At 39.2% G+C, this 13,157-nt stretch overlaps 1 protein-coding gene across 2 annotated transcripts in view; it reads right to left on the bottom strand.

Annotated features, from left to right (window-relative positions):
• LOC106054511 (uncharacterized) overlaps positions 1-13,157 on the bottom strand; it is a 91,216-nt gene that overhangs the window by 38,427 nt on the left and 39,632 nt on the right. For both annotated transcript variants that reach the window (XM_056044397.1, XM_056044398.1), the window contains exon 2: positions 4,702-5,245. In XM_056044397.1, coding sequence (XP_055900372.1) covers positions 4,702-4,804 — 103 coding nt within the window. In that variant the 5' untranslated portion in view covers positions 4,805-5,245. The remainder of the gene's footprint in view (positions 1-4,701; positions 5,246-13,157) is intronic.

Below are 13,157 nucleotides of genomic sequence, written 5' to 3'. Positions count from 1 at the left end.
CAGAGAGAGAGAGAGAGAGAAAGAGAGAGAGAGAAAGAGAGAGTGAGAGAGAGAGAGAGAAACAAAAAGGCAACCTACCATGAAATAAAAAAAATGCACCGGCAATAATGTAATTTCATCACAAGACCACTTACCATTTGTAAGGGAGGCAATTTCTTCATCACCAGGCGAAATTCGTCAGGAGAATTATTTCCTAATAGTAGGGCATTACTTCGCAAGTCAGGGGACGCTATAGATTTTTGATTCCGTGTTGTTTGGACTTGTTTATCTGCAAGACTTGTATTCAGGGCATTATTGATATATCACTTAAAGCACCTGCACCGTAACCCAGCTGTCACTTCTGCTAGACACAGTCTCGTAAATTAGTTGTCATGTTTATAGGTTTGTAATTGTTGCTGTTGCTATATTTGACATCAACATTTAGGACATCAATGCGTACTAACACTTCCGTTATATGATAAGGCAAATGTGTCCTAATACTTCCGCTATAGTTTATGGCAAATGTGTCCTAATAATAATAATAATATGGCTCCTTCTGTCTCGGAAGACAATGGATGCGCCCAGATGAGTCACTGGCTTTGGTTACGTCTTGAGATGGGGCACAATCTGGAGTGACTGATCACACCAATTCTGGAGCGGCAGAGTTTGCCACAGTTTGTGCATGTAAATGCATCTGTCCTAGGGCTCGCTGACAGGGCAGCTTTCTTTTTAGGAATTTTCATTTTCATTTTTCTTCTTTTGTTGCTAGGTGCAAGTTTCCAGCCTACTTGTCGTTTTAAACTAAGCTCTAAGCACCCATCAGAGCAGGCAGGCTGTGGCGGATCAGCGCCTAACTGACTGGGGGCTGCCCAGGTTGAGGCGGGCGGTAGCTGATCAGTGAGGTGCGAAGACCTCTCCCACCGTCAGAGACAACCCGTGGCATCCATACATTACGCCAATCAAGTTGGACTTATAACCCGTAACTGTTGTCTCCCGAGTTGTTTTAGCCGCTTTCCAGCAGCACCAGAGTTTCCGCTTCTGGGCCTTAGATAAAGCGGTCATGGGTGGTCAATGCGTAATTGATCATTCTCTCGACCTTGCTGATGTGATCCAAAGGAACGCATCGCGTGTTCTAATACTTGCGTTATAGTATATGGCAAAATGTGTCCTAATACTTGCGTTATAGTATATGGCAAATGTGTCCTAATACTTCTGTTATAGTATATGGCAAATGTGTCCTAATACTTCTGTTATAGTATAAAGCAAATGTGTCCTAATAGTTCTGTTATAATATATGGCAAATGTGTCCTAATACTTCTGTTATAGTATATGGCAAATGTGTCCTAATACTTGCGTTATTGCATATGGCAAATGTGTCCTAATACTTGCGTTATAGTATATGGCAAATGTGTCCTAATACTTGCGTTATAGTATATGTCAAATGTGTCCTAATACTTGCTTTATAGTATATGTCAAATGTGTCCTAATACTTGCTTTATAGTATATGTCAAATGTGTCCTAATACTTGCTTTATAGTATATGGCTAATGTGTCCTAATACTTCTGTTATAGTATATAGCGTCCTTGACTTTGTTTATTTTCTCTATTTATTTCAAACTCACTCCCAATCTTCCTCGTTTCACTTTCACACGTATCTCGTTAGGTTCCGATACATCGCCATCGCATTTCTTCATATCGTTTAGTCTTCTTTGTCTAGTTCACTGTGTTTTATTGCTTAAAGAGCGTAAACGGGACCTTACAAATCAAAGTGTAAACAAAGTGCTGATAACTCTGATTAACTTGTGGGTGAAATTCCCAATTAGTTTTTTGTGTTGTGCAGTGGGTTTGTAAAACGGCTTCGGAAACAATGGCTTTGATGACGTTTTATTCCAGGGTTAATAAGTTTGACTAATACCCTAATTCTGCACTGACCTGTATTTTTCCAACCCACGGAAAATCCACTCGTGACCCATGTCACTGAATGGTGCCAAAGTCTGTTACATTACCTGGGGACCTTGCGGCTTGCGCATGTGCGTTTGACCATAAGCGACTGTGCGCGTGAGTCTGTGTGTGTGTCGGGGGGGGGGTAGAAATTATTCAGTTCTTGTTATCAACTATTTTTCGCTCAATTTGTTCTTAAGCGTTATCAACGGCCAGCTATCGCTCGGCTGAGGACCTCTGACAGCGCTTTGATAACACGTTAGGAACTGGGATCAACCGCGGTGAGCCAGGTCAGTTGCTACTTGATCGCAACCCTTGACCTTTGTTGTTGTTGTGTTTGCATTTGAAGACCGCGGAGTAATGCGTGACAACAACAAAAAAAAAGTAGTTCCAGGAAAAGGTATCTTCTCTCTAGCAACAGAGAGCAGGGTTTTATAATGTTCATATCAATTATTAAAGCCAAGCGATGTCACTTGAAACGTTTCCCTACAGTGCATAATAACGATAGCTCGGTCCCTCTGAAATCAACGAAATTTTTGTTGTAGGCGTGGCAAAAATTAATATGGCCCCACACTGACAGAGGCTGGACCCCGACTGTTACAGCTCATGAACTTAAAGATCGTAGCAAGTTCCGTGTTGAAAATGTATTGCGCTTTCTGAAGCCCGAATTTGTCAAAGTTTTTGTGATTGGAAGAGATGGCTGCATCATTTGATCGAAGGACTCGTCAACATGTCGATATAATATTCGGCCACTTCCTCGTCCAATGATACCAACTATTATGAAGCATTGACATTGGCACTTCTGTTTCCAAAGTATTATACATTAGCAAAGACTCGCCTGTGTTCAAGTCTAAAACAATGGTACTGGTTTGGTCACCATAATGTCGGACAATATTGAAAATCCCTGTATGAACCCAAAGACTCAACGAAAGACGGTGGTCAGGCTGGGCTATAACAGCTCGCCAACTGACCGCTGTTTACTCTGCTGTTTAAAATGATTGCCACCCACATTTCTTTTTTTTCCTTGCCTGATAAAGCGCTGATGAAAAAAAAAATTATAAAAAATACGAGGGTTAGGCTTATCGTGCGCCATCTGATTTCTGCCGGATTGGATGCCGCCTCACGGAACGAGAGACCAGGGAAGAGAGACCCGCATTGAGAGCAAGGGACGACTCACATCCACCAGTCTTTTTAAGGGAAAAAAAAACATGTTAGGAACCTTTGAAGTCTGTGTGTGTGTATGATACAGAGAATGGGGGGGGGGGGCGGGGGTGTAACATAAAATGCTGTATAGTAATTAGTAAACGAGCAAAACGATGGGGTAAAAGGCTGTCGACAGGGGCGTAGCTTGTGGAGAAAGAATTGAGTTAGTTTTTTTTCCAAGTAAACTAGCAACATAAGGACACAGTTTAAAAATAACAAGGAGACTATTATGTACTGCTAGCCTTGAAGTTACTTTACTCATACTATGAGAGACTTTTGGGTTCCCTCGGACTCTGCGTTTTAATCAAATCTTGAGATGTGGGGAGAGGAGTAATAATCCTTGAATTATTTACACTCTCTCTCGCTCTCATATTTTCTCTCTCTTCTCTCTTTCTCTCTCCTATTCTCTCTCTTTCTCTCTCCTACTCTCTCTCTCTCTCTTTCTCTCTCCTACTCTCTCTCTCTTTCTTTCTCTCTCCTACTCTCTCTCTCATTCTCTCTCTCTTTTCTCTTTCTCTCTCCTACTCTCTCTCTTTCTCTCTCCTACTCTCTGTCCTACTCTCTCTCTTTCTCTCTCCAACTCTCTCTCTCTCTCTCTCCAACTCTCCCTCTCTCCTACTCTTTCTCTCTTTCTCTCCCCTACTCTCTCTCTCTTTCTCTCTCCTACTCTCTCTCTCTTTCTCTCTCCAACTCTTTCTCTCTCTCTCTTCTACTCTCTCTCTCTCTCTTTCTTTCTCGCTCTTTATGTTTTCCTTTGTGTCAGTCTTCTAATCAAAATCCTTAGGATAGCAGGGTATAATAATCCTTAAATTACTTCAATTCACATTCTCTCATGCTCTCTCTCTCTCTCTCTCTCTCTCTCTGTTTTCCTAAGTATATACATTTGTACTACTTAGTGATACACTTGATTATAAGATAAGCCAACGTGATACGCCATGATAAAACCCAGCCAACAACTTCAAAGGTACTTTTCTATCATTCATTGAGCGACTCATAGACATCCTATGCAGTGGCGTCGCTAGGTGACGTGTTTGGTACGTTCCGCACTGGGTGACATAGACATTATTATTAAATATATATTTTATATAATATATAATATGTATATTATAAAATATAATTATAATCAACTTAAGATTAAATCTTTTTATGATAAATCGTATTTTGGAAGAATTCATTAGAGAAAATATATACAATTAGCGTGGTCGAGAGGCCAAGTGCGCTTGAACTTAGCTTGTCTTGGCCACCTAGAAGGGGGCTCGAGGTTCGACACCCTAAAGGCAGCACGGAAAACCAACTCCTAGATACCCCCTCCCCCCACCGGTCCACAAATGAGATTGGACCAAAGCGCTCTGAGCATGCTATAAGCATGAAAGTAGCGCTATATAAGAGCTATAATAATAATAATAATAACTCTCCCAAGTGACGCCAAACCTAGCAAAGCCTCTAATATGCATACTAGATCAATTAACATACTATGAATGACGTTTAAGATATAAAAGTAACAATTAGAACTAATATAGTTTTTAAAATATGTCGATAAGTTTGATGTGGTCAAGGTAGATGACCAAGGGGCACTTACCTGTGATAGCAAAGCTTTGGACAAGACCGAGAAAGACCCCTGAGAGATACAAGACAGAAATTAGCAGCTGCGTGACCATTTTGCTCGATCTAGATGAGAACATCTCGATGTTAGATGTGCTTAGTTAAAGGATGTCTTATCACTTCCGTAAGCGTTCGTTACTTCCGTCTAGGAATCTTCCTTCAAATCGTAGCTTAATATTATAGTATATTTTCAAATGAATATTTAGTTTTACTTTGATCGTTGAAGAGTTCGGTGTTCCCACAATGCTTCTTCCAAACGTTATATTGATGGAGAAACTCGTCAGATCCTGTTGTTACTTTTAGGTTTTTTCTAAGCAAGGGCTAGTAACTCTAATTTTTATTTTGGTGACTGTAACAGACGTCTGGCTATGTCACGATTATTCATAATCCCTTAGACTGTATACTTTAAATGTCCTGTGAATTTGCACCAATAATTTTGGTATGGAATCTGTTATGGTGTTTTCTTAAATTTGCTTGATTTTCAGCCTGTTCGTTTGTATTTTAAAGATTTTTCTTATTATCTGAAATGAAAAAAAAAATCAATGTCAGAGACTACACCTATAGATCAACGATTCTCAAACTTATTGCTTTCTTTGAAAGAGTTGGTGAAGTTTACAAAGTCACCTAAGCGTTTAATGCGTGCAGTGCCGACAGTATCAGGAGGTGTGGTGGCTGAGTGGTAAAGCATTTGGCTTCCGTACCGGGGGTCCCGGGTTCGAATCCTGGTAAAGATTTAAAATTTTATTTCGGGACCTTAGAGTCCACCCAGCTCTAATGGGTGCCTTACATTTGTCAGGAAAAAAGGAAAGGCCTTTGGTCGTTACGCTGGCCACATGACAACCTCGTTAACAGTAGGCCACAGAAACAGATGACCTTTACATCATCTGCCCTACAGATCACAAGGTCTGAAAGGGGAACATAACTTTACTACTCACATAAAGATCTACTATCAAGATTGTCTTTTTTTTTTCTTACTGTTAGTTCACACTTTCTTCCAAGTCAAAGGTTGGAAGTTAGGCAATAAAAACATTTAACACATCAGCTAAAAAAAGCTCAAATAAGAAATTGAATTCAAGCTAAAATTTCGCACATAAATTATGGCTGCATAGCTAAAGGAATTAATCTTACCGCTACTATGGCGAATGTCTAATTTCAATAATTTCGCTGGCAAATTTTGTGTTTTCTTCATTTTTTTAATGTAAAAAAACATTAATTTTTAGTTTATTTTTGTCACGTGATTTTCGCGTCAAGGTCCCAAGAAAAGTGTAAACAGTAAGTTTAAGTCTACATTGGCCGCTCGAAACTTCGAGTTTCTACGTGACGAAAGGGAAATAATCTAAATTTTGGTAGGAGTACATTATTAGTGAGGCGAGATAGTTTCAGGATTTGTAAAAATCAGTCTATTCGTTATATAAGTTTTAAGGTTCATTTTAAGTCCGCTAAAGTGATTTCATGATTTCATTATTTAAAGTAGATTATAACGTATATGATTGTTAGATATATAGTGTATTTAACTCTTTTTCTCCTAACTGACGATACCAACGTTGATTCCACCAGAATGTGGTAAATAATTACGGAGAGAAAGAGTTAATATATAAATATGGGCCTGCATCCAGGATTTCGAGGATTCAAATATTTAATTTCGAATAGATGAACTCTGTTATCACTTCAGCAATGAATCTCGTACATACAACTGGACATTGGCCATCAGATTTTACTTCTGAAGATACAAAGTTATAAGTATCACCTGATTTAATTGTAATAACTATATTTGTCTTTCAATATACAGTAGGAATAGATTTGACATAATTATATTGCTTGTCCACCCTGAAAACAACCCAGCTTTAGGTTATTTCATGGTTATCTCCCTTCACGTGAACCAGCAGAACGCAATAAGACGAACTTCATCGTATCGTAATCGTATGTAATTGTGTGTGTAATCGTGTTGTAATCGCGTGTTGCGTATAAATAAAGACAGCGATACCGGAGACCGTATCGGCTGATATATGAAAAGAAGAATGCGATAAATAATCGGGGAACTGAAACAAAGGAAAGAGATCAACAACATTTCGACGAGTCCATGAACAGCGATGAAGCCTGTCATTACTACACTCAATGTAGCCACAATGAACAGCTATGACGTCGTCATTACTACACTCAATGTAGCCACAATGAACAGCTATGACGTCGACATTACTACAGTCAATGTAGCCACTATGAACAGCTATGACGTCTGTCACTACTACAGTCAATGTAGCCACAATGAACAGCGATGACGTCTGTCACTACTACAGTCAATGTAGCCACTATGAACAGCTATGAAGTCGTCATTACTACAGTCAATGTAGCCACTATGAACAGCTATGAAGTCGTCATTACTACAGTCAATGTAGCCACAATGAACAGCTATGACGTCGTCATTACTACAGTCAATGTAGACACAATGAACAGCTTTGACGTCGTCATTACTACAGTCAATGTAGCCACAATGAACAGCTATGACGTCGTCATTACTACAGTCAATGTAGACACAATGAACAGCTTTGACGTCGTCATTACTACAGTCAATGTAGCCACTATGAACAGCTATGACGTCTGTCACTACTATAATCAATGTAGCCACAATGAACAGCTATGACGTCGTCATTACTACAGTCAATGTAGACACAATGAACAGCTATGACGTCGTCATTACTACGGTCAATGTAGCCACTATGAACAGCTATGACGTCTGTCACTACTATAATCAATGTAGCCACAATGAACAGCTATGACGTCGTCATTACTACAGTCAATGTAGCCACAATGAACAGCTATGACGTCTGTCACTACTACAGTTAATGTAGCCACAATGAACAGCTATGACGTCTGTCACTACTACAGTTAATGTAGCCACAATGAACAGCTATGACGTCTGTCACTACTACAGTTAATGTAACCATATTGGACAGCGATAATTTCTGTCGCTACTACAGCTAATGTAGCCACAGTGAAAAGCTATGACGCTTGCCGCTTCTACAGTTTATGTAGCCAAAGTGAACTGCTATGACTTCTGTCGCTACTCCAGTTAATGTAGCAACAATAAAAAGCGATGATTTCTGTCGCTGGTGAAGTTGGTGTAGCCACAATGGAAAAACTATGACGCAGGTCGCTACTACAGTTAATGTAGCTACAATGAACAACGATGACGTCTGTCGCTACAACAGTAAATGGAGCTAAATTGTATTCACATCTAATTAAGTGGAGAACATTTAATTAGTCAAGTCCGGTTCTCTACTATGATGACCTTTTTGGTTTAAGTTGGAATTAGAAAAACTAAATAGGACGAGAAAGGTATTTCAATATGGATTTTGATTTGGAGCCTCTTATAGTCTTATAGATCCAACTCTCCCACCGGCTACGCCCATATTGTCAACAACATGGGGCCATTTTATTGGCTCCTTCTTCGAAATGATTGGGAATATCCCTTGAAACTTTCTTTGGTGTGGGCCCTGAGAACGTTGAGACCCTAAGTTATAGCTTGAGATGCTTATTAGTATATTCAGCACCGAATGCTTATAAGGTGAGTCCAAGGATTTTGCTGTGGATAGTGTTTTATTTTCACTCCACGTATGTACTCTTCACACCTATGGCTGCCTGGTCGTGCGGTTTGCGCGCTGAACTGCCGTTCAGATTTATCGATGGTCCAGGGTTCAAGCCCCGCCCTCCCATCCCCCTCGTCCTGCGGGAGGTTTGGACCTGGAAGTAGTTATCTTCAACTCTGAAGGAACATCTGAAACATGTAAAACATTTTACAAACATTTTCTGTGTGGAATTTGATATATCGGATACGTCTTTTGCTACCTCTGCAGTTACGCTGTAAGTTTAAAAACATCTTTTATATACAATATTTACGTATGTTTTTTAGGTTAATATGAAAAGCAGTTGCCTCTCCTTTTTCATTATTCTGACTTGAACGACAAAATATAGGCTACTTGAGTTTAGAAAAGTATAACTTTGATATTTAAAAAAAAAATGAAAATTGATCGCACAACTCAGATGCACATAAGGACACACATATATCACACAGGCATACACGCACGCACTTATACTCTGCAGGCTGACTTCCTGATTGCCTGGGCTCGTATTGTTTCTCCCTGGCTGACATCTGTCCCGCCATCCGCAAGGGAAATCACCGATGATATCCAAAATGATCAGCGATAATGCGCTCAACACAAGAGTTAGGATGCTAATTAGTTGCTTGTTCAAACAGAGCTGAACTGATGGACAGAGGATGGGTTCGAGTCCTTAAACAAACGCACTCGTGTAAACATGAAACATGGCATAGAAAAAAAAAAAGGCGCCTAAATAGACAGAAAAGCCATTCAACGTTGGGTTTAACCCATGCCTGCCTGATGGACGCCTAACGTCGAGAGGCTTCTGAAGACTATGTGTGTCATAAAATACGTCACAGTTAACCCTCCCCCTTCATCTCAGTTTTTCCTCACAGTTCCTTCTTGCACCCCACCCCACCCTTCCAGGTAGCTGCCTCTGACGAGATAGGAAGAAGAAAAAACAAAGGCGCAAAGCATTTACCACGGATAATGTCATTATTATAGTTCTAGATTCAATATCTGATACATTTTTTGTTCTTCATGTCTGGCTTTTTTAGTTCTAGCTAATGATGTCACGCATGCTCAAGCAGGTAGAACTGGATAAATCAAGGATGGTACAGCTGGATGATGTGTGTGAATAAAGATAGTACCGTGCGAACGATCGGTCGATAAGGAGTACATAATTATTGAACTTAAAAATAAACGTATTTCTGAGAATGGTGAATGAATGACTATAAATGACCTTTTTTTTTTCAAATCTAACATTTATTAGTTATTAAGAGAAAAATAATCGCTCTATAAGTTGTATAAATGGAGGTATTGTCTTTTTTTTAGCGCCCCCCGAAAGGGGAAAAGAAGCTACTAGTTTTGTGTGAAATGTCTGCAAGCAGTTTTTTCATAAACATACACCACTTTTACAACTATTCACTATTAATAGTAACAAATACGAGAAGCTCTTTATTAGGGGAAATGACCATTTACTATATTTTAAACATATTTATACAAATGGTTTTAGACTTTTCGGTACTGGATATATTTTTTACATTTGTATTGCTACGTTATATAAAACTTCAGTCCTACTAACTACTAGGTTTACCCAAAAATAATGTTTACTTTTTTTTTAAGAGAAAAAAAGCTATTTAGTATGCATTTAAATTGTCAATAATTTAAAACAACAATTAATAAGTAGATTCTCATATTATCACATAAACTGCAGTGTGAATAATAAACTAATGTACAGTGAACTAAACGAATTTATTAATATTTTTTTAACGAAAATGTTATCCTTCTTTTGGGGGGATTTGAATAAGAGTTGACCCTTTACAAAACAACTAGATCTATTAGATATTCATTATAAGACATCAGTCAGGCCAGGTTCGCATTTAATTACACATTCACTTTCACCTATCCTTTGGTCTGCTGCACCGCTGGGGCACCACACAAGATCTGTCAACCTTCTTTCTCCATTCTTGTATGCCATTTGTCTTTGATATAATTTAATTATGATGTTCTTTCTGAAAATATTGATACCTGCCTTTTTACCTGCCTTGGTGGACCACTTCGGGGACCGATTTTGAGTTTGTGTTTCCACACAAACTGTCTTTGTAACCTTGTTTTTTAAAAGTATTTAAACATGTTTTTCTTGTTAAAGCATTAAACGAAATAACCTTACTCTCGAAGCAAAATTTATTTAGGTGACAAATGTGCGCGTCATCTTTCGTCTGCTACGATCTACTTCCGTTCTGCATGAGTTGGAGGAACATAGACCATTCATCATAGAAGGCCTCTTTGCCACGCCGTACAGACGGAATGACGTGAAAACCAGTTATTGGTCTAAACTTCCCACATTTGTGACGTTGCAGGTCAGTGTTGAAGCCTCTAAACCGAATGGTCTCGGAGGAACCGGCAAGAAGGTCACATAAATAGGTAATGAAATTAAACACATAAATGTAGTGATTTACATTGCAAATTTCGGAAGAGAGATCCAAGCATTAAAAAAAAACATTTTAAAGAAATATATTTACCTAAAGATCTAGAATTTTATCAAACTCCCCTCGTGTATTAGGGAAGCGCTTGTCATGGGATATGAGAATGAAATTAATGCGAAATTTCCCTCGGCTTGTCACCGAAAAGATAAATTCACGTGATATGGTTTCTCGTCAGCTGTAAGATACGGCTCAACGTCAAACTGAGCAGCACGCGATTCCGAGGGCAGCCAAGAGCCCCAGAGAAGTTTCATAATTACAAGCAATATTGACCTTGACACACATCGGGGTCTGGAAGCGTGTCCCCTGCTCATGACAAGATCAGCGATGTAAGATCAGAGCTTCGGTCTCGAACTAGAAACAAACAAATAACCGAATGGAACCCTTCCCTCCACCAACCACCACCAAAAGTGCCTTTATACTTTATGCAGTGCCGTATTTAGACTTTAAAAGGCTCTAAGCTATTAGAGATATGGGCCCTTTTGGGGACCTTACTAAAAGTAGGATTTTTTTTTGTAATATATGTTTTCTTTTTTTTTTTTTCACCAATGTTAATCCCCAAAGTTAATCCCCATGTATGTTTGTCTTTTTCTTCATTTTTTTTTCTCTTTATTGATATCAAAATTTCAGTCTCCAGTATAGCTCCAGAATGACTACTGGTGTAATAATTGAATATTTCGTTTCAGGCAAGGACCTTTTAGCCCGAAATACCCCAGATCTAGTGAAAAATACCAAGGTATAGCTCCAGTATGACGTGACTACTGGTGTAATAATTTCGTTTGAGGCAAGGACCTTAGCATGGAAACTTTTAGCCCAAAATACCCCAGATCTAGTGAAAAATACCAAGGTATAGCTCCAGTATGACTACTGGTGTAGGCCTAATAATTGAATATTTCGTTTGAGGCAAGGACCTTAGCATGGAAACTTTTAGCCCAAAATACCCCAGATCTAGTGAAAAATACCAAGGTATAGCTCCAGTATGACTACTGGTGTAGGCCTAATAATTGAATATTTCGTTTGAGGCAAGGACCTTAGCATGGAAACTTTTAGCCCGAAATACCCCAGATCTAGTGAAAAATACTAAGGTATAGCTCCAGTATGACTACTGGTGCAATAATTGAATATTTTATTTCAGGCAAGGACCTTATCATGGAAACTTTTAGCCCGAAACACCCCAGATCTCGTGAAAAATACCAAGGGGTGAATGCACTGCATCACCGTTTCTCCCCTTCCACTTCCCGCCCAAATCTCTGCCCCGTGATGACAGATTGCATTGCCTAATGTTATTTCAGACAAATCTTCTGCATATTTTATAAGCTCTAATATTTGCTCCTGAACTTGAAGCTTATGATGTCACACATCATGGCAAGGTTAGAGAGTCGATAAGAGTCTCTACAAACAGGACACAAAAATCGTTGTTGTTTTTTTTTAAAAAGACAATACCTCATTTATACAACTTATAGAGCAATTAGATTGTTAGATTTTTTTTTTAATTAAACTTTTTTTTCCCCGACCCCCCCCCCCCCCATTCATTTTAACACCGAGAAAAAAAATCCTGGTGAAGCGAATGTATAAAGCTACTAGAATGTATAATATTCTAAAGATAGGCCTTTAGATCTAGACTTAGTAGACGGTGCTCAAAATGTTCTTGAACAGTAATTTGTTAAGCTCTTTATCAAATAGGGCCTACAGACGGAAATACCCGAAAACGTAGTCGGTTGATGTTCTAGTCCTCTAGCCAAATTTAAATTATTTTTTTATACTTTGAAATATTAAAACGTTCAAACTAGAGTTTTCGCAGTGTGGCCAACGAGCTAGTAATTCTTTCCCCAACGAACCGAACATATGTTCACATTAAGCGCGTATACTACGATTTGATGGGCAATAGTGATTGTCTGCGGCCTCCTGTACCCTTAGAACCGGCACTATAAACTGGCTCACAAGCAAATAAGAGGGCAACGCACTGATAAACGCTTGCCACGAAGGGACTTGCGACACTAGACGTAGACGCAAATATCCTCGCCTGTCAAAAAAAAAAACGTAATTATTGTAAATCAGAGTATCGTCACAGCGTACATGGGTTCAAGAGTTCATTGACACCCGATGACGTCATTGTATTTCGTGTTCCTTCTCACAATGACTGTAGTGGTCCCCCCTTTAGACTCAGCAGATGTACTAGTCCTATTAAATGTTATCTGAACTGAGGATTAGTCACGAAAGTGGTGGGCGGTAGCTCGACAATCAGTCATCGCGATGATTCTAATTCGATTCCCGCCACCTTTCTTCGCCCGATGATATTCGGGAACTTGAAGCCCCTGTGACGCATCTTGCAGTGGGCTAGAAACAGTGTGGGG

Source organism: Biomphalaria glabrata, chromosome 10 (genome assembly GCF_947242115.1).
Source record: "Biomphalaria glabrata chromosome 10, xgBioGlab47.1, whole genome shotgun sequence".
NCBI classification, from domain to species: domain Eukaryota; kingdom Metazoa; phylum Mollusca; class Gastropoda; family Planorbidae; genus Biomphalaria; species Biomphalaria glabrata.
This window is presented reverse-complemented; position numbering and strand designations above follow the sequence as displayed.